General features: G+C 34.8%; 1 protein-coding gene across 1 annotated transcript; it reads left to right on the forward strand.

Moving 5' to 3' along the window:
* LOC123544173 (uncharacterized) lies at positions 1 to 25,023 on the forward strand. The gene is made up of 4 exons (XM_053527338.1): positions 1 to 473; positions 1,792 to 2,344; positions 19,846 to 20,744; positions 24,931 to 25,023. Exons 2-4 carry the CDS (start codon positions 1,912 to 1,914, stop codon positions 25,021 to 25,023), a joined length of 1,425 nt encoding a protein of 474 aa, XP_053383313.1. The 5' UTR covers positions 1 to 473; positions 1,792 to 1,911.
* The last annotated feature ends 842 nt before the right edge of the window (positions 25,024 to 25,865 follow it).

Raw genomic sequence — 25,865 nt, forward strand, 5'->3', positions numbered from 1 at the left:
TTATATAGCCAGGCCGTGATTTATGCGACTTTAATGTTCCCTGATAACACCTGATACACAAAAATAGATATATACCTGAGGCAGAGTAACCTTATACCAATTGGACAAGAGAAAAATATCTTCAAATAATTGTTATGACATCTGTCCACTCAAATTCCCTCGGGTATGTTTACTTAATGTATTCAAAAATGTTGTCGGGGACTTTGAAGATTTTAACATTGTTAATTTAATAATAGGACGGTAGACAGAAGATGACCCTAGATAAATCGGACAAACAGTTAGATTTTAACAGATTAATAGTCGGTAATATGTCTGTATGTTCTCATTTGGATTTTACTGACTAGGACAGTTACGCAATCTTTCAAATCAATACACTTATTTGGCCTAATGGACATTTTTGGAAATTTATGTGCTTGCTGCTGGATACTGTTGTGTTTGGTAAATCTGTTGGATTTAGTTAGAAATTTGGTTAAGTATGTGAAATTTGTTTTTTTTTTTCAAATTTCGGGCAATTTTGTTAAAGGGAAGTTTTTATTATTATTTTTTTAAAAAGGCTCAAGTTCCATAATAATATTAGTGCTCATGAAGTTTTTAAATAGTGAGCAGCTGTGAACATGGATAAATACGTTACTTTTTTCATTTTTTGGTGGGGTTACATTTGATACTAATTTTTAGTAGGAAAGAAAACAGCTGTTACTAATTGTCAATTAATGAGATGGCCAGTATGGTTGGATAGAGGTTACATTGTTTTGTTAATTTGACAAGATTGACCAGAGGAGGTTGTTGGTGACATTTTGACCTTAATGTTTCCATACTGAGGTATGCTGTCAAAATTTTTCACTCTTAAGTCTAGGTGACATTATGTGAAATCGTAACAAATGTAATGGACATAATTTTTTTTCTGCAATGTTGCCTTGATATGATACATATATGTAATGGACACAATTATTTTGCAAGACTGGCTATCCAGAGCACATTTTTAGCCTTCACAACATGGTCTGAATTGTTGTAGTGTAGGTGACATTTGACAATACGTTACATTAATTAACAAGTGGCATATCATAATAAGTTACCATATAATTTGACATGAAACATATAGTATTGTTGATGTATTTACAACAGAGCAGAAAAATGGTAGCTGCAAAAAATATACATTTTTTTCTGAAATCAAAATAAAGATGTCTTTCATAACAAAATGGGATTTTTTATGGAGAGTTGTTTTAAATAATTGTATGTTCCCTTTGGGCTTCCTGTACATCAATAGGAAAAAAGTTTAGATTTCAAACAAAAGGTTGCTTATTTTTGAAACATGTTTGATGATGGAAATGCTCTTTTGGGCTGTACAATTGTTTTGCAAGTGGAGGTGAGACTGAATTTGGTGACATTTAAATTGTGTAAAATGTCAAAGTTTGGCAAGTTTAGTTAATACAAAGATAGTTGGTGACCAGAGGAATCAGCAGCACTTTGTTTAATTGTTTGGTGGTCAGATATTAATTTACAAAATCAATTTAGTAACAAGCTAGGATATATTTTGAACAGGTGGGCTTTAAATCAGTGGAGTCTGTTGATTGAATTGGAACTTTTAGGTGTTGGTTGTTCACACATCTTGGGTTTGACAACACTAAATGTGTCACATTAAATTTGGTTAACGGTGCTTCTGTATCCTTTATGAAGTTTCCAGTAGATTGTAGTTCTTCCTTAGTGGCATTTTGTTTTTTGTTTTGATTGATTGAAATGTAATAATAATGTAATTTGATGGGTGTGGTAAAATTAAGATGTTTTATTTTCTAGTTATGAGGTATGAAAACCAGGGAAAATGTTGATAAACTTTTAAATAGGCTATCAGCGTGACTGAATAAAAGAATGAAATTAAACTGTTGCAAGATACTGAGAGATATAATTACGTAGATAATGGAGTATTGTGGTATGAATAGTGGCGTCTGTAACAATAGGGAACTATTTTGTGAGACTCCTTGCTACAGAGACAGTCAGACTGGTTCTAGAAACTGTAGCAATATTTACCAGTCTGTTAGAGGGACTACATGTTTAAACCTAGGGGGTGGGGAAAATTGTGCAAATCAGAATTTTGGAAATGATGAATGTGTTTCAAGGGATAGTGGATTTGATTTCGAAACTGACGAGCAAATGAGTTTGGACTTAAACAGTGATGTAACAGTGTTTGAGCCCCACCCCCAGAGTTTTCTCAAAGGTCAAGGTCACATGCCCTGTGAATATAATGGAGGGTCACTGGTTAAGTGGAGAATGAAAAACATGAAAAACGATGATGCCGAGAACAGCAACCATAATTCTGTGAGAAACTCACTGCACTGGGAAGAATTTTTCGGTAATGTATATAATTTTCTTCTTCTGCATGAAAAGTTTAACCTTTAGCCTGCTGGCGGCAAGTGATTCTGCCTTTGCGACCAGTGCAGACCAAGATCAGCCTGCACATCCGTGCAGTCTGATCATGGTCTGCACTGTTCGCCATTCAGTCAGTAAATTTTTAATGAAAACCCCTTCGAATAATAAATAGTATTGCCCATATTGAATGATGGCCCAGTCCATTTTAGAAATTTAGCAGGCTAAGGGTTAAACAAAATCATTACATTTGCATTAGCTGAAAGATGGGCTGAAGAAGCAAAATTTATAATACATGATAATGTTTTCTTTAAAGTTAGAATTACCCCCAACAATATTTCTATTAGGAGTGTTGCAGTTATGTTAAAAATGTATTATTGATATAGACTTTTGTGCAAATGAAAATTATTTTCCTATTTATGTCTGGAGGGTAGGTGATAGTTAACCAATTAGTTAATCAGTCAAAATATCAATACCAACTGTCTATTTACCAGTAATAAGTTTGTCTGGTACCTACCATACTTAACATAATAAACGCCCAGCAAGGAAGAAAAGGGGCTTATACGGCATCTCAGTCTACAAGTCATCATTTTAGTAGTATCTTTTTTTTTTTTGATAGGCAATTAAAGGGCACAGTTTCAAAAGAAATGAACTATTGCCAGTTAAAAATATACCAACCTGAAATTTTCTGTCATGGCAATTATGTGTTGTACATCTATTAATGTCATGTATTTCTGATTATTTCTTTTTCATGATAATTTTGGCAGCAGTATACAACTATAAATTGATGCCAACAGGTACTCAAAGTGTATGTTGTCTGTGGACACTGCATTTTGTTGCACATGGAAACATGTTCCTTAATTATATCATTTTCATTGACACAGTAATTGATAAGTAATTCATTATACATATCCTGGGAATTAGACTTGCCACTAGACTGATAATAACTATATTTCTATATTTTTCCCTTTTTTGACAAATTCAGTTTCATAGAGACAAAAGCCAGTCTATTTTAAAGATTTTCACATAGGACTGATGTTGAAATTATCATTATGATATTGGACATAGGATATAGACTGGCTCAGTTCACTACATTCAATCATAAAAATGTAAAAAGATACATCATAGTCTAGGAGCTAGTCTACCTGGGAATATATCCCAGTAGAAATTGAGGGTTTATTACCATGGAAATTCATGGTTTACAATGGTAATAGTTCATGGACACGGGGCAATGGTTTACCATGGTTGACCACGGCTGTGGTAATTGGCACCACGGTCATAAAACGTGGTATCAGACCATGGTCAACTATGGTTGTGGACCACAGACAACCATGGTCAACCAAGGTGCATGACCATGGTGATTATTGACTATCAAAAACTGTATAAATATGAATTTGAAAGGGTCGTGAAAATCCATGACAATTGCAGTCTATATCTATTTTTGCAAGTCATTTATTTATCATAAAATTGCTAAGATGACATAAGATGACAAAAAATTATATTCAGACTATGAAAGTTTCCCTTTGAATCTAATGCAGGAATGTATCTATTCTATAACTAGAAAAACCTTTGGAGCCAAAATGCAGTCAGGCATCTTTGGTGAATTGTAAAACTTGATAAGTGTGAAAATTACAAACGTGACCATGGTAGTCCATGGTTAACCATGGTCGAAAAAAAAGAAAGAAAAAAAGTTGACCACAGTAGACCATGGTCAAACTGTTGATTGTCTTTTCTGACCATGGTCAACCAAGGCCAGTCTTATTTCACCATGGCCGACCATGGGCCTGATCATGTTTTTCACCATGGTATTTGATGGTTGAAACATGGTCAGCCACCAACAATCGTGGGGACCATGGTCAACCATGGTCATTATTTCCTCTGGGATAGTGCTACCATAACAACAGTCTTGATACTTAGGTAGGAGGGGAGTTGTTTGCAACAGGAGGAGTTGTGTCTGTCTTGAAATTAAATGTCCTTCCTGGGAAAAAAAACAGCTGGAGGGTATTGTCTGTAGCAGGATGTGTGTGTGTGGGGTTGGGGTGGGGGGAGAGTTGGATGGGAGCGGTTTTGTCCTTATACACTTGTCCAGATAACAACATGAATCAATCAGATTGGACTAAGTATGGTACATTGTGTCTCGCTAAACTGTTAAATGCCATAATATTTTAACTGGTCTGGCCCTTAGGGTCAAACATCATTGATTTGTTTGTTTACTTTATGATGCATCTATCAATTTGTTTTACAATTATGTCTGTCAACACCATTTTCTAAAGAAATCAGTTGAAAAAGTTACTGTCATTCTAACTATGCTTTAAGGCATTCCCAGATGAAAGAATATTGCACATTGTTCTGTATTTTTTGTTGACTGTCAAGTTGATTATACTGATGCCCTAGGTAGAAGTTACAGGAGAGGACCTTGAGGTATGATATTTTTATGGAAAAATGTAGGAATAGATCTAAAATTACCAACAGTAAAAACTAAGGGTTTGCAAACAATTGCCTGAACATACTGAAACCTTTGTAGATCAGTCAATGTAGATCAGTCAATGTTCCAGTGAAATAAAAGATATATCAGAAAAAGATATAAAGAAATATGATGATTTGCCTGATATATACATGTATATTATTAAAATATTTAAGGGTGAAATCAGTGAGGATAAATGGTAGATAGACCAAACTAAAGTAATTGCTTTTTAGTAGAAAACACTTTCATTTTAAAGGGAAATTATTTGTAAACTTTATTGGAAGGTGTTTGTTGTTATTACTTTGTATCACTGTATATATTTCCCCTTAGATGCTATTCTTTGTTTTTTGGAAAGAATCTATTGATTGAGTGAATAAGGCAAGATAATGATGACTGGGAAACTAATGAGAACAAAAAACAAATGAAGAAGTAATTAAAAGACAAAAATGTCACAAAATCTATTGAAATTTAATTATAGGAGTTGTCCCCCACCCACCACCTGCTCTAGATAACTTTTCTCTTGCAGTTATGGGTATGGTACAGATGAAATTCAAATAGATCATTTATTCACTTTTTATTAGGACTACATGTATCAAAAGATACTGGGCTTTCCTGGAAAATAATGTATGAGAGATGTAAAACCACAAAAGATACAGGAAGAATTTTGTTCAGTTGGTCATGCTATGTTTTATGTCAAGTTGTCAGCCATTAGATAGCCTTGTTATCCCCTTATCTTAATTTCTAAAGAAGTCAGAAAGGTTCCTGCCCTGTTGAGTAATAATAAACTAGAGTTTGAAGTATTAAGGACAAACTATAAATAATAAGAGTTATTACATGAGTAGGAGGCTCCATGACTCTTGAATTATACAAATTTTATTTATTATGGTGCTAGGTATTTATGGTCTATTTGCTAAGGTTGGTGTCTAAAAGTATATAAAGGTGTTTAAAAAGTTCATGAGTGTTATAAGGTTGTGTAATTTATACATTGGAAACTTTCCTTTCTCCAATTGTTATAAATTATTTACAGCCCTGTCTTTCTAGGACAGCAATCCACAATCTAAATGATTGCTTTCTACATTTCTGGGATTACCTTGTTTTATTGAGGGAATTTGAAGTGGATTGCACTCTGCTAGTTCATGTCCACCCAGTTTGTTACAAAAAGTCATAAGATTGAAATTTTAGCAAATGGGAGTTTGCAGCAAGCTTTTCCTAGGCCAGCATGTCTTTTCTCATACTAGGTTGACCCAGAAATTACAGAACATACAATTATAGGAAGATATATTTCAAATGATACTGAATTATCTGATAAAATACCACCCTCGGACAGTGACCTTTGGATGGAGCCAAAGGATATTACTTGTATTGTGTGGTAACTGAACTAGAAAGCAAAGAAACATGGTTATGTGTTTGATTAATAAAAGGACAATGACAGTTTTGAATCCATCTATGTGAATTTCTCATTTGCAGGCCATGAGTGTTGACAACAAAAAACTATCAATTAGAGTTCATTTTCGCAGCAACAATTTGCCTGCAGCCACAAGACTTCCAGTCTGAGTGTTATAAGGGCAGTAATGTTGAATCCTGTGTGTGTTGAGTCATTTTATTCTCCACCTCTGAATAATGTGTGAAAGTTGTCAGTTACTTGTAGAGAACAGGAATCCAGGAGAACTAGAAAACCTGTTTAACCAAGCAAATGGAGTAAGCAGGACTTGAAACAAATCAATGTACTCTGATGAACAGGATGTTTTCTCTTGCATCAAGTTTATTTACTTAATATATTACCTGCATATTCCTTACTCATGAGAAGAAAGTGTTATTTACTGCTTTTCAAATATGTTCTGTCTGAAATTGCAGATAATGCATCACAGATGTTTGTTGACCTAATGCTTTTTTCCATAGAAACAAATATGTCAGTTTTACAGGTACAAAAGCTGGAAATAATCACCAAGTCTTTAATAATGAAACTTGATATTATGCAAATATACTTTAAACTGTTGATATATCTTGTTACATTTTAACCTAGTAACTGAATTTCAACACATCTGATGTACAATCTGTTATCTGAAGTATAAACTGCTGTTGTCAACACTTTTAAGATGAAAGGGTGCATCAGATCATGATAAAAACACACTTTCTTGATTTTTTCAAGTTTTGAAGATGAGTCATTTTGTACATTTTAATACAGAAAAGTCTCAGTACATGACAAAATTTTAAAATGAAATAGAAATGAAATGTGACTTCTTTTTTTAATGCTTTTTATACTTTTTTCATTTAATCCCAGAGAATATAAAGTCTTTTTTTTTTTTTAAATTGTGCCTATTATAATTATCTCCCTTTTTATAAATTTGAAAAAAAAAAAAAGCAACAAGAACACTATAATAACTCATATTTGAATTAATCCCCATGGCTTTAATGAATTATTTATGAAATAAAGAAAATCATTTTCTCTGCCTGAATTTGGAACTATTTTAACTACATTTAAGTAAAGAAGGACTGTGTCTCAGAGGCATTTACAGAATGCTTGTATATTTTAATCTGTTATGGATCTCAGTTACTAATAAACTTTGATAATGTGGCAGTTGCGTCCAATAAGTCCAGGGGTGTTCAAAGATAATCCGTCATAAAATTATCTTGGGGCTATATTGCAAAGTGATTATTAGTTACCTGTATTGGAAAATAAACCGTGTCCATTTTATTGAGGTCAAATGCCACATTATAAAAGTTTATTAATACATGAAATTAAAAAGAAAGAAAAAACGAAAAAAAAAGCAGCAAAAAGAATCTTTTGAAAGTTCAGAAAGCATGTAATACTATGTAAGTGTTATAAACTGATTGAATAAAGCACACAGCATGTCCGGTAAGAGTTGTTTTGATAGACAGTTTGAACTGTAGGTGGCTTAATGTTGTAGACATGCCTTCAGTGTGGTAAGGTGTCAGTTGAGCTTGGTAATCCTGATAGATCTATGGGTATCATGCTAGTGGCAGATACTGTAATAATATCTCCATTCAAAGGGAATGTTATGGGTCATCTCTATTATTATCAAGGTGAAAATGATTAATTTACCTGCAGAAAAAACAGAAACAAGATTATCAACTGGAAATTGTAATCCTACTGGATATAATAAGGGGGAATTTATTGTAAAAATTTGACACCTATGGTGTAAAAATTCGATTCGCTTCAGAATACCCCACTGGCTCTGATATGTAAAACTTGTTATTGCTGGTTTTATTACACGCTTGGTTTTTATGCTGAAATTAATGCACAGTGAAATATGATGCATCTTTAAATTGGTGAAATATTTTAGCAGAAGGTCCATATATCATGCTTTATAGCCTGAGGTAGAAAAGCTTGTATTAGAAAGTTTTGAGGTATTAAATTGTGTGGGACTGACTAACTTTTCAAGTCATTGCCAAACTCACAGATTAATTATTCGTATATAGAAAGAAAGAGAGGACACTTCCAGTAGACCACCATTTGCCATGCATCTTTGCCAGTCTAAGTGCTTTTGCTGAAAAGTTGAAATTTTTTAAAATACAACAGATTCATATAACATTTTTTTCATGAAGTCCATACATATAAAATAATTATCTGATAAATTTATTGAATATTTGAAACAGTAAAATGAGCATAATTACTCTTTGAAGGTCACTTTCCATATTTTAGGCATGTTTTATCTTTTTATCGGAAGATATTGATGTGATATTTGGTGAAAATGATCTTCAAAGAATTTATTAAAAATTGAATACCATCTTATTAGGCATGTTCCTATGTATGTAAAATTTTGACAGAATGTTCTTATATAATGTAGGTTGTATTGAGAACGTTAATATTAAAAATAAATATGTGTTCAATGTTCATTACGAAAAAACTTCGTAAAAATGCAACCTAATACAAGTCTTACATCAAACTATTTTAACACTCATTGATCTTCATTAGAATAATTAGATTGCTTATTATGAAAAGGCAGGAGGTCTTCTGTGAAAATCTAAGTAAACATGCTTGTATGTGTTTTGTTTTGTTAAAAAAATATATGCAGGTTGGGTTTGTGGATGCAGAGGTGGGTATTCTGCTTTGTATTCTTATTTTGCTTGCTTATCATTCAGTATTATTTTATACAATATAGATCTATATGGAATGAAAGGTGATCTGCTGAATACAAAATAGTTTTATTAGCTTGAACTCCTGATATTTTGCTGTGTCATGGTATATGATATTTATGTATAATTATGGACAATTCATATTGAAAATATTTATTCCTGTATACTATAATGTGCCAGGTAGCTCTAATGTGCATAAGATACCTCACAGTGTTTTGTAACAATGCATAGCTATATACCGCAAAAATGCAGCTTGAATTTTAAAATATTCAAACTGAATAGCTAGGTATTGCATAATTTAAATTTAATCTGATAATAATGTGATTTGATTTATTATATAAAAGACCATACACATTAATACACATTCTTTCTATGTAACTTCAATTTTTAGGCTAAGCAGGATTCTTGTGTTTGTTTTCTCCCTTTATGGTAAAGAATGAGTTATTTTCTTATTTTTCCAAATATTGTTTGCAAACACTTTCAGTATCTCAGTTTTTTTGCAGAAGTCTTTGGGGTCAGGTGCAAAATGTGAGCCAAATCTTCTTGGGTATATTGCAAAAGTAATTGCCTGTTTATCAGTTTTATTGCAAAAGTCTTTACCAGTCTTTGGGGTCAGTTGCAAAGTGTGAGCCAAATCTTCTTAAGTATATTGCAAAAGTCTTGACATTACGTGTTTTTCAGTTTAATTGCAAAAGTCTTTGCCAGTCTTTCACATATCTTGCAAAAGTCTTTGACAGTCTTTTGGTTATTATACAAAAGTCTTTGCCAGTCTTTCACATATATTGCAAAAATCTTTGACAGTCGTTTTGGTATTATACAAAAGTCTTTGACAGTCTTTTGGTCATTATACAAAAGTCTTTGCCAGTCTTCTGGATATATTGCAAAAGTCTTTGCCAGTCTTTTGGTTATATTGCAAAAATCTTTGACAGTCTTTTGGATATATTGCAAAAGTCTTTGCCAGTCTTTTGGTTATATTACAAAAGTCTTTGACAGTCTTTTGGTTATATTGCAGAAGTCTTTGCCAGTCTTTTGGTTATTATACAAAAGTCTTTGACAGTCTTTTGGTTATATTGCAAAAGTCTTTGACAGTCTTTTGGATATATTGCAAAAGTCTTTGACAGTCTTTTGGTTATATTGCAAAAGTCTTTGACAGTCTTTTGGATATATCGCAAAAGTCTTTGACAGTCTTTTGGTTATTATACAAAAGTCTTTGCCAGCCTTTTGGATATATTGCAAAAGTCTTTGACAGTCTTTTGGATATATTGCAAAAGTCTTTGGCAGGCTTTTGGTTATTTTTATGCCCCCGAAGGGAGGCATATAGTTTTTGAACCGTCTGTCTGTCTGTCTGTCTGTCGGTCTGTCCGCATTTTTCGTGTCCGGTCCATATCTTTGTCATCGATGGATGGATTTTCAAATAACTTGGCATGAATGTGAACCACAGTAAGACGACGTGTTGCACGCAAGACTCAGGTCCGTAGCTCAAAGGTCAAGGTCACACTTAGACATTAAAGGATAGTGCATTGATGGGCGTGTCCAGTCCATATCTTTGTCATCGATAGATGGATTTTCAAATAACTTGACATGAATGTGTACCACAGTAAGACAACTTGTCGCGCCCAAGACCCAGATCCGTAGCTCAAAGGTCTAGGTCACACTTAGACATTAAGTGATAGTGCATTGATGGGTGTGTCCGGTCCATATCTTTGTCATCGATGGATGGATTTTCAAATAACTTGGCATGAATGTGTACCACAGTAAGACGACCTGTTGCGCACAAGACCCAGGTCCATAGCTCAAAGGTCAAGGTCACACTTAGACATTAAGGGATAGTGCATTGATGGGCGTGTCCGGTCCATATCTTTGTCATCGATGGATGGATTTTCAAATAACTTGGCATGAATGTGAACCACAGTAAGACGACATGTCGCGCACAAGACCCAGGTCCGTACCTCAAAGGTCAAGGTCACACTTAGACATTAAGGGATAGTGCATTGATGGGCGTGTCCGGTCCATATCTTTGTCATCGATGGATGGAATTTCAAATAACTTGGCATGAATGTGTACCACAGTAAGACGACGTGTCGCACGCAAGACCCAGATCCGTAGCTCAAAGGTCAAGGTCACACTTAGACGTTAAAGGTCATTTTTCATGATAATGCATTGATGGGCGTGTCCGGGCCATATCTTTGTCATTCATGCATGGATTTTAAAATAACTGCGCATGAATGTGTGACACAGTAAGACGACGTGTCGCGTGCAAGACCCAGCTCCGTAGGTCAAAGGTCCTAAACTCTAACATCGGCCATAACTATTCATTTAAAGTGCCATCGGGGGCATGTGTCATCCTGTGGAGACAGCTCTTGTTTTATACAGTTATAATTAAGTATTTGCCAGTCTTTAGAATATCTTGCAAAAGTCTTTGCCAGTCTTTTGGATATATTGCAAAAGTCTTTGACAGTCTTTTGGATATATTGCAAAAGTCTTTGACAGTCTTTTGGTTATTATACAAAAGTCTTTGCCAGTCTTTTGGTTATTATACAAAAGTCTTTGCCAGTCTTTCACATATATTGCAAAAGTCTTTGCCAGTCTTCTGGTTATTGCACAAAATCCTTTGCCAGTCTTTTGGGTAAGGTACAAGTGCCTTTTTCAGTGTTTCATGTATGGTATGTATTGTCAGCGCCATTTCAATACTATACCTGGCCTTGAACACTGATACTGGTCTAGACTCGAGCAAAAATTGCATGTATGTATCCTTTAGTCTTAACCCTCAGTGCTTACTTTGCTTGAAAGTTGACAGTAGAGAAGATACTGCATCAAAAATGATTTTTCTTTCCCAGTTTATGTTTTGCGATTGGAAGTTGATAATCGCCATTAAAGTCAGGAGAAGGTATGCTTTTATATAAAGAAGTTCTGTTTTCTCAGCATTACTGATGCAGAGCATTTTCTGAGATAAAATATGTCTTTAGAATAGTGGAGAAATTGCCTGATAAGCAGTTTGTTATAATTTCATACTGACATCCTTTGATTACAGTTTGCCCTCTCTTGCCAATGAAGTCTTACCTGCTGGTGTATCGCTAAAACTGATGTTGTGTCCAGTTTACCTGGATAATATATCCTAACATCATAATTAAAGCTAATTATTTCTAGTATCTAGATAGATATCTGTTGTTTGGAAAGCTCTGGGTGGTATTACAAAATCATTGCTGGATCTTGAGGATAGAACTATTGATTGTTTCACAGATATATCATACAAGTAGGTCTTAGATCTATTCTCTTATGATTATAATCAGTCAGATTTTTTTTTATTAATAAAACAATATTCCAAGATTTATGCAAGTTTTATATACCATTTTTTTTTTCTGGAGAATGTAGCCTAGTTGTTTTTTTATGAGTGAGAGAAAGAGTTATATCATAGTGAGGGACTGATTACTGGTGATTTATGACAGATAACTATCTCATTATACTGTAAAGTGAATAACATTTTTAGTCAGCTATTTTTCAGTGAAATGATTTATAGTTCATAGTTATAGGTTACATTTTGAAAGTTCCTTATTTTGAAATTGTGTCTTCACAGATGAAAAAAATCAACAACAAAAAAAATCCAAAATTGTTTATTATGAAAATGGGTGATTGTATAATTTTTGCATAGATTAAGTGACATACAGTACATAGGTGATACATATTTTGACTAGTTTTGCTTATTTTATGTCTTCTGGCTATACATTCTATACCTGGTGACTGAGGAGCAGAGAAGATATTGGATTAATGTAACATTTCAGCTATTTTCTGGGTGCCATACACCTTTTTATGTGCAGTGCTGTAGACTCGTTCTGTGAAATCAGTCACCTGGCTGATGCTGATGCAGACCTCCAGGTGTGTCAGAAGCTTTCAGATGGCATTAGAGAGGAGACTAATGATGGAAATGTTATTGCTGCAAGTTTTTATGGTGTTTTAATGGCATTTTCTGGATTTTGCATTTGCTGAATAATTTCTGGATTTTGCATCAGCAATATTTTCCGTCAAGAAAGATAAAAGTGGATTGTTTGGGAAACAAATCTTATTTTTGTATGAGTAAAAAGGAGTATCAATGTCATGAGAAGAGAATAGTGTGTCAGTTCTTGTTAGCAATGGGAGAAATTATGTAGTTTTTGTGAAATTAGTATGTTATAATGGGAAAATAAGTGACTAATTAATGATGGAGCATTGTGAAGCTGAAATGGCTGTGAAGACACTGTGGGATCAGTTCTTTGATGAAGGTAATTATCAGTTGGCAATTAATGAGATGATCATTAATTCATAGTCACATCAAAAATGACTAAGGGTCTTGTGTTGAGCACAATTTGGAAAATTTATGAAGTGATTGCAATCTGATATGAAACTAGACTCATCTTTATACAAGACTGATTTTGTTGTAGTTTTGTTACGAATGTTGCAAAAAATGTATCTCTTCTTGTAATGATAGTACACTGCAACACAGTGCTTGTGTTAATGAAAGACCTACTACACCATTTTTCATTTGAGCAATGTTTTTGTAATATTAAAAGCAAGTTGTCACGGTAATTAATTGTGAAGCATGTGCATCAAAAATGCATTTCTTTGATCTTAATTGTAGTAACTGGGATAGTTAACAACAGGGCTTGACATGCCCTTGTAATCAGCATTTTATCATTGAAACTTTTAAACCAGATTCTAAAATCAAAGGAACAGCTTTCATGTATTTTTTTTGCCATGCATATCCTTCTTTAGTCCGGCTCAGGATGTGGAGAAAATAATACCTTGAAATAACAAAAGGTACTTAGTTCATTATTGATATTACTTTTCTTCAGCTGAAATGTGACAGAATAATGTGTATATTAAATATAAGGGTACCAAGTAGGGAAGGCAAGAGAAGGTAGCCAGAGAAATAGCATATAACACGGTGCAAAGCTTTGGGAAGGGTTGTTTGCTGTTTTAGGGTCACTGTAATTGTATAAGGTATGCCAAAGAATATAGAATTTCTTCTTGAAATCACTTTAATTCCAGTACATTTGATTTACCTTTTTTCAGCAGTTTCTTCCAAAAAAGTGAAAATATCAAATTTTATGAGTTCTCAAGTACTTAAGAACTTGATATTGTAATTACAATTACATAAGTTCAGGTGCTAACACTTGAATATCTCTTAGAATGTGTGGGAAATTGACAATATCATAATTACTGTAAGGTAAGGTGCCACCTCTGTTAAGTCAACTTGTCTAACAGATGGATCTATGTAAACAGTGAGTCCAGGTAACAAGGAAAATGCATACCAGTAGATTTTATCAATAACACCAGTGGAACAAAAAAAACCTTGTCTGTGAGTAGTTCCAGATGACAGGGTCATGGTTATCTTGTCTTTTGATTACACCTGCAGTACTCTCTGTATTGTTGTTATCTCTTAGGTTTTTTACCAACATGGTGAATCACTGCATGCAATCTTTCATAACATCAAAGGGCCTTGAAAATCATCTGTTGAAAAATCTTTGACAATTCAAAATAATCAAGTGTTTGTAAGCATTTGGCTGTTCTAGACATTGCAGAAGAAAAGGTGAAGTTAAGCATGCATGAATGTTGCATTTGCTGATGAGATGCATGAAAAAATTATCAGTTGTAAAAATAATGCTTTTATTGTTAGGTGTTTAGATGAGTCAGGGAAATGGCGTTGGTAAAAACAGATGTTGGCTTGATTGCAGCTTAATAGTGAGAAATTTTAATGAAATTGTCTTTGCCAAATTGCTTTTGCATGACTAGTGAACATGCCAGGATGAATGTGTGTTTGATAAAATTTGGTCAAGAGTGTGACAAAACAGGCACATTAGTTTTCAATTTACAGTGCTATCATCTAAGATATGTAGAACTTCAAACATTCTAGCAATGAAATAATTTGTGGCTTATACTGGGCTCTTTTATACTAGATATAAAATGCATATAACTCTTTTCTTGATTATGGGCAAGACATTAGGTTGTTCTGCATGCAGCTTACATTTTTAGCTTGACTATACGAAGTATGGAGAGCCATCCTACTTGACCCGGCGTCGGCATCGGTGTCCTTCCGCTTCCACACTTTAGATAAAGTTTTGATATGCACTTTCTCTTTATCTTTGTTATTACTTGATGGATTTACTTCAAACTTAAAATAGTTGTTCCTCATCATCACCCACATCATATGGCACAAGGGTCATAACTCTAGCACCAATATTTCATGAATTATCCCCCATTTTTACTTAGAATTTCAGGTTAAAGTTTTGGTGCGCTTTCACTTTATCTCAGTTATTACTAAACAGATTTGATTCAGACTTAAAATAGTTGTTCAACATCATCACTCACATCATATGACACAAGGGCCATAACTCTTGCACCAGTATTTCATGAATTATTCCCCTTTTTACTTAGAATTTCAGGTTTAAATTTTGGTGCACTTTCACTCTATCTCAGTTATTACTAAATGGCTTTGATTCAAACTTAAAATAGTTGTTCAACATCATCACTCACATCATATGACACAAGGGCCGTAAGTCTTGCACCATTATTTCATGAATTATCCCCCCTTTTTAATTTCCTGTTGAAGTTTTGATGCACTTTAACTCTTAACTTAGTTATTACTGAATGGATTTGATTCAAACTTAAAATAGTTGTTCCACCTTAATATCACCCACATCATGTGACACAAGGTCTATAACTCTGGCACCAATTTTTCATGACTTATGTCATCATGTGACACAAAGTCTATAACTCTGGCACCACAATATTTCATCCACATTGGAGTCAAACACTCCAGTGACAGCAACAGCTTCATCAAATGTGCTCCGTTTCACTATCCAGCATCGAAAAAGTCGAGCGTGCTGTCTCCTGTGACAGCTCTTGTTTTTAGCTCACCTGTCACAAAGTGACAAGGTGAGCTTTTGTGATCGCGCAGCGTCCGTCGTCCGTCCGTGCGTGCGTGCATCCGTGCATAAACTTTTGCTTGTGACCACTCTAGAGGTCACATTTTTCATGGGGTCTTTATGAAAATTGGTCAGAATATTCAACTTGATGATATGTAGGTCAAGTTCGAAACTGGGTCACGTGCAGTCAAAAACTAGGTCAGTAGGTCTAAAAATAGAAAAACCTTGTGACCTCTCTAGAGGCCATATATTTCAAAAGATCTTCATGAAAATTGGTCAGAATGTTCACCTTAATGATATCTAGGTCAAGTTCGAACTGGGTCACGTGCCTTCAAAAACTAGGTCAGTAGGTCAAATAATAGAAAAACCTTGTGACCTCTCTAAAGGCCATATTTTTCATGGGATCTGTATGAAAGTTGGTCTGAATGTTCACCTTGATGATATCTAGGTCAAGTTCGAAACTGAGTTACGTGCGGTCAAAAACTAGGTCAGTTGGTCTAAAAATAGAAAAACCTTGCGACCTCTCTACAGGCCATATATTTCAAAAGATCTTTATGAAAATTGGTCAGAATGTTCATTTTGATGATATCTAGGTCAAGTTCGAAACTGGGTCACGTGCCTTCAAAAACTAGGTCAGTAGGTCAAATAATAGAAAAACCTTGTGACCTCTCTAAAGGCCATATTTTTCATGGGATCTGTATGAAAGTTGGTCAGAATGTCCACCTTGATGATATCTAGGTCAAGTTCGAAACTGGGTCACGTGCAGTCAAAAACTAGGTCAGTAGGTCAGATAATAGAAAAACCTTGTGACTTCTGTAGAGGCCGTATTTTTCATGGGATCTGCATGAAAATTGGTCAGAATGTTCTTCTTGATGATATCTAGGTCAAGTTCGAAACTGGGTCAACTGCGGTCAAAAACTAGGTCAGTAGGTCAAATAATAGAAAATCCTTGTGACCTCTCTAGAGGTCATATTTTTCATGGGATCTGCATGAAAATTGGTCAGAATGTTCATCTTGATGATATCTAGGTCAGGTTTGAAACTGGGTCATGTCCGGTCCAAAATTAGGTCAGTACGTCAAATAATAGAAAAACCTTGTGACCTCTGTAGAGGCCATATTTTTCATGGGATCTGCATGAAAACTGGTCAGAATGTTCGTCTTTATGATATCTAGGTTGGATTCAAAACTGGGTCAACTGCGGTCAAAAACTAGGTCAGTAGGTCTAAAAATAGAAAATCCTTGTGACCTCCCTAGAGGCCATATTTTTCAATGGATCTTCATGAAAATTAGTCAGAGTGTTCAACTTGATGATATCTAAGTCAAGTTCGAAACTGGGTCACGTGAGATCCAAAACTAGGTCAGTTGGTCTAAAAATAGAAAAACCTTGTGACCTCTCTAGAGGTCATATGTTTGTATGGATCTTCATGAAAATTGGTCAGAATGTTCACCTTGATGATATCTAGGTCAAGTTCGAAACTGGGTCACGTGCCGTCAAAAACTAGGTCAGTAGGTCAAGTAGTGAAAAAACCTTGTGACTTCTCTAGAGGCCATATTTTTCATGGGATCTGTATGAAACTTGGTCTGAATGTTCATCTTGATGATATCTAGGTCAAGTTCGAAACTGGGTCACGTGGCTTCAAAAACTAGGTCAGTAGGTCAAATAGTGAAAAAACCTTGTGACCTCACTAGAGGCCATTTTTTTCATGGGATCTGTATGAAAGTTGGTCTGAATGTTCATCTTGATGATATCTAGGTCAAGTTTGAAACTGGGTCAACTGCAGTCAAAAACTAGGTCAGTAGGTCTAAAAATAGAAAAACCTTGTGACCTTTCTAGAGGCCATACTGTTGAATGGATCTTCATGAAAATTGGTCAGAATGTCCATCTTGATGATATCTAGGTCAAGTTTGAAACTGGGTCAACTGCAGTCAAAAACTAGGTCAGTAGGTCTAAAAATAGAAAAACCTTGTGACCTTTCTAGAGGCCATACTGTTGAATGGATCTTCATGAAAATTGGTCAGAATGTCCATCTTGATGATATCTAGGTCAAGATCGAAACTGGGTCACATGCCATCAAAAACTAGGTTAGTAGGTCAAATAATAGAAAAACCTTGTGACCTCTCTAGAGGCCATATTTTTCATGAGATCTTCGTAAAATTTAGTGAGAATGTTCACCTTGATGATATCTAGGTTTTTTTCAAAACTGGGTCACATACCTTCAAAAACTAGGTCAATAGGTCAAGTAATAGAAAAACCTTGTGACCTCTCTAGAAGCCATACTTTTCAATGGATCTTCATGAAAATGGATCAGAATTTTAATCTTGATGATATCTAGGTCAAGTTCAAAACTGGGTCACATGAGCTCAAAAACTAGGTCACTATGTCAGATGATAGAAAAAACGACGTCATACTCAAATCTTGGTCATGTGGGAACAGGTGAGCGATTCAGGACCATCATGGTCCTCTTGTTTCACTTGTTCCCTCAAATTTTCCATATGTTACTTTCTTGTAATAGCTGATAAAGAGAAGACCATTTCTAAGTTAGTTTTAGCTCACCTGAACACAAAATTTGTCGTCATTTACAATTTTCTGATAACACTCGAGTCAGAAATATAGTTCACTCTCACTGAAACTTGGTCTGAATATTTCCCTTGATAAAGTACGTCTTGGACTCATTTAAAACTAGATTATCTGGGGTCAAGTTCAAATAATTGAAAAGAAAAATGTCTTAAGGCCATGTTTTCTGCCTTGATATTCATAAACAAAAATGTTAGAGTTATTATTTGTCTTTATGAAATCAAGGTCAAGTCCAAAACAGGCCACTAAGTCAAATCATAGAAAAACCTTGTTATAACTTCAGAAGCCACATTTTCAGCCCGATGTTCATAAAACTTTGTAGCAATGTTTGTCTTTATGAAATTGAGATTAATGTTAAAACTGGATCAACTGAAGTCAAAAACTAGGTCACTGAAACTGGGATCAACTAGATTGAAGAACTAGGTCACTAGGTCAGATCACTGAAAGACTTATCTAATGCTCCATAGCTACCTTCTATATAAAACATGGTCAAAATGTTTGTGGTTATGAAATCTTTGTCATATTGGATATTAGGTTACCTTGGGTTACAGAACTAGGTCAAAAGAGCGATTCAGGGTCTTCATGGTCCTTTTGTTTTTTGTTTTTCAAATTACTTCCCTTTTATACTCTGAAATGACAATTATATACAGAATATGTATTTACTTGCAAAAGCTCCCTTTTTGAAAAGAAAGACATTGTAGTTAGAAAGCTTTTTTTTTCAGGGAAAATATGTGACTGTTACATTTTTACTGAATGATTTATTATCTTTCTGTAAGCCCTAAGCATATTTATGTCTGAAAATTATTTGTACTGATAAAAATATGTCTGAATAGATTTTTCCTTCATTTAAAAGGCGAATTATATATCTGTATTTCTTAGAGACATTTTATGATGATTGATTATCAAAAAGAATCCAGGTGTACAAAGAAATCAGTGTATGATTAAAGCTCCTTGTAACTTCTCTTGATCTTGGAGAGAAAAAAACTCACCAACAGTTCTCTATATGAAGCTCTGTGTTTACTTTGGCAGTGCTTTTGTTAATGTTACAAGTTGATAGTGTTTGGTTTATTGTTAACTTATGACAGAGAGAACATAATGAGTTTAGGTGATTGTGGTCAGCAGAGAAGAAAAAATTGGTGTATAAAGTATTGGGAACACCCTGTATATGAACATTAATCAAGCACTCACCTGTATCAGTGATTATTATAACTTATTTGAATGTTTTATTATTTTCAAGTACTTCTTTCCGGAACTAACAAAATTTTTCCTCTTTTCATCTGTATCTATAGGTAATATCAACAAACCATATGGTACTGGCTTGGAACTGTGAAACAGATTTTTGTTATTTGATTTCATTTCAGATGCAGATTTGTGCTGGACAACAGAAATACTTGTATGTTTAAAAAAATTAAAAAATATCCATATTGAATATGCTATTTCTGTATTTTCAGGATCCTCCATTGATCTTACTCCAACTTTGCTCGGAATTTATGACAAAATAGCATCAGCCAATGAGAATGGAGATCAGGGACCAGGTGACCAACCAGAAGTTGAATACTTTGTGACCAATGAAAATTTGGAGGATGGTTCTGATGACCAATGCCATTCACCAAAATCTTCACCTCATCTTTCTAGAAAGTCAAATGACCAATCAAAATTCAGGGAGCTTATTAATCGACCAGTTGGTGTAAAAGTTGAATGTGATGATAAGTTTAACAATAACAAAGTAAAAATGGACCATGAACATAAAGATCCAGCAGGAATGGATCAAGATAATAAGAAAAGACCTTTGAGTATTAGTTCAATGTCTTCTTCTTCAACTTCTTCACTTCCACGAAGAAGGAAGAGACCAAACCTGAGTCAGTATGTTGAATCCACCAGCTCTAGTCAGCTTGATATAGAAAAGCTTGACAATTTATTGTACATTGATGACAGTCCAGAAACGGATGTTCCTGAGAGAAGTGCGGATGAACTATCTGTTTCTTCTGAGGACAAAGGAAAATCATGTGGGGACTCGGATTCTCAAGCATCAGCTGACCATTCTATTAATGATGGGGACCAATCAGAACACTTGGATCGGGAAAAAACTATGTCTCTCCACCAGTCAGATTCAGGCTTATCATTCACTCCAGCTAATTCAGCCAATAGTAGCACTGCTGATTTGTCTTTGAACTCTGACCTTAAATCTGTGAGAGGGTCACCTTCAAGGACATCTCAGAAGTCAAGTGGAATGCCACGGTCGGCTTCATTGAAACAACAAGCTCATTATGTGAGTTTTGTACAGAGGGTTGTCACTGAACTAGTGGAGACTGAGAGGGCCTATGTGTTACATCTCCACGATATAAAACAGGTAAAAAGAAATCATTAAAACCATTCCTCTTTTAGCATGTCAGTCAGTGTGGCTTCGATCATTTCTTTCATAGTTGTATGACTTACAAGTTGACAGAGCTCCTATCTCAGAACTGTAAAAGCTTTTGCTACATCTGTTTAACATAATATCAAGACATCTTTGGCAAGAGTAGTATTTTTAGACTTGGCACATTCCGAATTAAGAATTCAAGAAATTTAGGAAAACTACTTTTCATGTTTGTTCCATTACATGTTGCATATTTTATCTTCATCAAAATTGGCCAACAGATATTAGTTGAATGGCGTAAAGGTTTAGATATGGCCATAATTAAAGGTAAAGATCTGACAATTTTTTTTGCTGTCATTTGATGTAAAATAAATGTGGTAGTTAAGTTTAAATCTTAATTAAAGATCTGAAGTGCACTCACATTATGTAGTGCACCCCTTAACACTTAATATATTTTAACAAATGTCATAGAAAATTTGTTTTTTTGAAGATTTACTACTCTCATTTAATTCAAATTTTCCATGTCATGGTACTATAAATTATTGCATTTAATAACTGGTACTAAAAAACGTTTCTTGATCAAAATTTGATGATCAGCAAAATTACACTGCACTTTCCTGCTATGACATTTTTATTTTCGAAATAGTCATAAAAGCATATTAATAAAATTCATCATTTGTAATAAAGACTATATGTGCCGAAAAAAGGGTTTTATAAAGATTTTGTATCTGTAAAATGTTATGGTTTCAGTATTTCATACTGTGCCAGACACATTAGACTGATTTGTATCAACCTGTTAAAGTTGCAAGCTGTAAAATTTACATCTGATCAGTTTTAGATTGAACATGTGTAATAAGGGGAGTCTGGGGAGATGTTAGTTACTTTAACTATCAGGTATATCACTTGTGAAACATGAAAAGAGATTTTGGTTGCAGCTAGTAACCAGATGTCAGTGTCAGAATTTGACAAACCTATTATAATTCATCTTGTAGAACCTTTTAAAAAAATCTTTTGTACAGAGACTCACTGATAGCTTTTTAGCTCACCCAAGCAAGAAGTGCTCGGGGTGAGCTATTGTGACCACTGACCGTCCGTCGTCCATCTGTCCATCCACACTTTTTATTAAAATGACATCTCCTCTGGAACAACTGGTCAGAATTGTACCAGACTTGGTCTGTAGCATCCTGGCATAGTCCTCTATCAAGTTTGTTCAAATATTTTAGTTTGGCCTCCATTAGGGGCTACCAGAGCTAAAAACAAAATACCTTTAAATGACTTCCATGAACCACTTGACGGATCTTCATCAAACTTGGTCTGTATCATCATTATAAGGTCCCTTATTTATTTTTCGGGGGCGCTAGAGCTTAAAATAGAATTACCTTTAAATAACTTCATCTCATGAACTGCATGATGTATCTTCATCAGACTTTATCTTAATGACATCATTATAAGGTCCTCTCCTAGTTTTGTGCGAATGGGGACACTTAGACATTTTTAGGGGCTGCTAGAGCTAAAAGTCTTTAAATGACTTCTAGTCCTAAACAGGTTGATGAACTTTCATCAAACTTTATCTGTAGCATCATTATAAGGTCCTCTCCTAAAGATGTTCATATGGGTGAGCTTGGAATCTTTAAGAGGACACTAGAGCTTAAATTAGAAATACCTTTAAAGGACTTCTCATGAACTGCTTGATGGATCTTCATGAAACTTGGTGTGCAGTATCATCGTAATTTCATGGCCTCTTTTAGGGGTCACTAGAGGTAAAAATAGAACCATTATGAAGAGACTTTGCAAAATATCTTCAGCCTGCTTCAACTGTCTGTGTCTGTTTTTTCCACACTGTTTTAAAGACCTAAGAGCCATATAGTGTTTGAACTGTGTTTCATCTGTCACACTTAGGTATGTAGTTAACTTCTACTGCCTCTGGTACTTTCGATACCTGGAGCATATTATGGTCTGCTTCTAAAGTTACACACTCTGTAGCCTGTTTAAGCTCTGAAATTCATTTGAGCGATCTAGGAGCATTGTAGCCCCCTTGTTTCTACCGCTATGAGAGTTATGATACATGTGTTTTGTGTGTATATTTTTATCCCTCTGACATGTGATCATCTGTCATGAAGGGAATGAATATATATCAAATTCAAAGCTAGTGTACATGGTATATGAGCAATATACATCAATCATTCCGGCATGCACAGTATTGATAGGTAGTATATGAACCATAACTTACACATAGTGTGGTGGTTACTGGTAGAAATCCGTCCACCAATTTTTGATGATGAATATCATTAATAACTTAAGGCCTGTTGGTTTTTAGCTAACCAGAGCACAAAGTGCTCAAGGTGAGCTGTTGTGACCGGTCATTGTCCGGCGTGCATTGTCCGTCAACATTTGCCTTGTGAACACTCTAGAGGCCACATTTGTGACCCAATCTTTATGAAACTTGGTCAGAATGTTAATCTTGATGATCTCTAGGACAAGTTCTAAACTGGATCATGTGGGATCAAAAACTAGGTCAGTAGGTCAGATCAAAGGAAAAGCTTGTGAACACTGTAGAGACCACATTTGTGAACCAATCTTTATGAAACTTGGTCAGAATGTTAGTCTTGATAATCTCTAGGTTAAGTTCGAAACTGGGTCATGTGGGATCAAAAACTAGGTCAGTAGGTCAGATCAAAGGAAAAGCTTGTGAACACTCTAGAGACCACATTTGTGAACTAATCTTTATGAAACTTGGTCAGAACGTTTTTCTTGATGATCTCTAGATCAGTTTGAAACTGGGTCATGTGGGGTCAAAAACTAGGTCAGTACATCAGATCAAAGAAATAGCTTGTGTACACTCTAGAGACCACATTTGTGACCCAATCTTTATGAAACTTGATCCGTATGTTAGTATTGATGAGCTCTAGGTCAGGTTTGAATATGGGTCATGTTGGGTCAAAAACTAGGTTACTAGGTCAGATCAGTGGAAAAGCTTGTGAACACTCTAGAGGCCACAGTTGTGACCCAATATTTATGAAACTTAGTCAGAAAGTTTGGCTTGATGATTTCTAGGTCAAGTTTGAATATGAGTCGTGTGGGGTCAAAAACTAGGTCACCTGGTCAAATCGAAGGAAAAGCTTGTGAACACTTTAGAGGCCACATTTGTGACTCAATCTTTATGAAACTGGGTCAGAATGTTTGTCTTAATCATTTTTAGGTCAAGTTTGAATCTGGGTCATGTGGGGTCAAAAACTAGGTCACTAGGCCAGATCAAAGGAAAATCTTTTCAACACTCTAGAGACCACAATTTAAGTTTGAAACTCATGAGCATTAGTCAGAATGTTTGTTTTGGTAATCTATAGGTCAAGTTCGAATCTGGGTCATGTGGGGTCAAAAACTAGGTCACTGGTCAGATCAAAGGAAAAGCATGTGAACACTCTAGAGGCCACAGTTGTAACCAGATCTTTATGAAATTTAGTCAGAATGTTTGTCTTGATGATCTTTAGGTCAAGTTCAACTCTTGGTCATGTAGGGTCAAAAACTAGGTCAGTAGGCCAGATCAACTCTGGTGAGCAATGTATAGGGCCATCATAGCCCTCTTGTTTATACAATTTTCAACATTTTTGTTCTGGTTAACAAAAATGGCAAGACCATCCATTTAAACATGATCCTTAATTATACTGGCACTAAGTGTCAGACAACTTTAAAGTAACTTCCACATATGCTACAAGTGATGGAAGGAACAATTTTTGAATAATGTTTAGCTTGTGGACCAGTCTCAGAATGCCATTTTGCCATTGGTTCAAAATTATATCAAAAGCACCAGATCAAATGGTAGCATCTAGAGGCAGGTCTTCAAGCTTGATTACCCAGACAGGATAGTAAGGGTTTTTTGAGCTATTTCAAAGTCCATTTGAGATAACTGATGAAAACAAGTAATATACGGAACTTTTCTTTTGAAAAATACTTCAAGTAGAGTTAGTCATAAAATGGACTGAACTAAAGTTTCCAGAATTGATATCAACATAATATAATGTACTCTTGGCCAGGTTGTGAATAGGTGCTTCCTGGATGATGGCATTAAGTGGCATATAGCTACCATTAAAATTTTTGTTGTTTAGGAAATACCAAGTTCTCTTTTGATGTTTCTTCTATGTTTCTAGTTATTTCCTTATAAAACAACATTTTGTTATTTCAGGGATACTACCAGCATATCACAGATTCCAAAATACTGAAGTTCTCAGATAGGGACAGGGAGTGCTTGTTTGGAAATATTATGGAAATTTACTAATTGGAAAAAGGGGCACTTATTAAGCCAGCTATTCCAGCCAAATATCATAAAATGTGTGAGGGGAGGTCCAACTTCGCAATTTCTGTCTAGAGAAGACCTGGATCAGAAACTAGAAATTTGTAAAAAAGAGGAGAGGCCTTTTATACACTTTTGATTGACAACTGTCAGGGCCAGGAAATTGACACAATTTGACATTACAAAACATGGCAACAACAAGGAAGATTGAATAAATATTATAAAGAAATTTTCTAAATCTTTTACAGATCACAAGAGTGTTTAAAATGAAACTGACTGATACTAAGAACATTCATTTAATGTTAGTATTAACAAACATTTTAAAACTAGCTTATAGAAGCTATTGTGATACAACATTACTCCACATAGTCTGTCTGACTGCCCAACAACTTGTAAGTATCTGCGTCAGCTATGTTGCCAATTTTATTAAACCCTGTTTATACAATGACACCAGAAGTGGTAAACACAACTACCTGAGAATTAATGGACACAGTGCCATATTTTGACCTCCGTGTGGTGGAAGGTCTGGCAGTGTCACTGACAGCAGCTAAGAAGGTACTTTTATATAGCAATTTTATTGGAATAATGTCAGTCTTAATAAAAGAGGTTTTTAAAAGTTTCAGGTGATATCTATTCCAATATGATCCAATCGGTTTTCCTACTGTACCACTATTATCTTTATTATTATTATAATTATTTACCAGATTTTTATACCACTCTTATCATCTATAAAATAAATGTTCACAAGCACTAATTATTTGATAAAATAATTGTACATCACTGTAAATATTCATAGCATCAAAATCAAAGTGGTTTACTGAAAAAAG

The sequence above is a fragment of the Mercenaria mercenaria genome, chromosome 1 (assembly GCF_021730395.1).
Source record: "Mercenaria mercenaria strain notata chromosome 1, MADL_Memer_1, whole genome shotgun sequence".
NCBI lineage: Eukaryota > Metazoa > Mollusca > Bivalvia > Venerida > Veneridae > Mercenaria > Mercenaria mercenaria.

Excerpts from the sequence above, each read along its gene's own strand:
- LOC123544173 (XM_053527338.1), top strand. The coding sequence starts at position 1,912 with ATGGAGTATTGTGGTATGAATAGTGGCGTCTGTAACAATAGGGAACTA. Across the intron at positions 2,345-19,845 it reads GCACTGGGAAGAATTTTTCG|GATCCTCCATTGATCTTACT; the intron begins GTAATGTATATA and ends CTGTATTTTCAG. Across the intron at positions 20,745-24,930 it reads ATCTCCACGATATAAAACAG|GGATACTACCAGCATATCAC; the intron begins GTAAAAAGAAAT and ends TTGTTATTTCAG.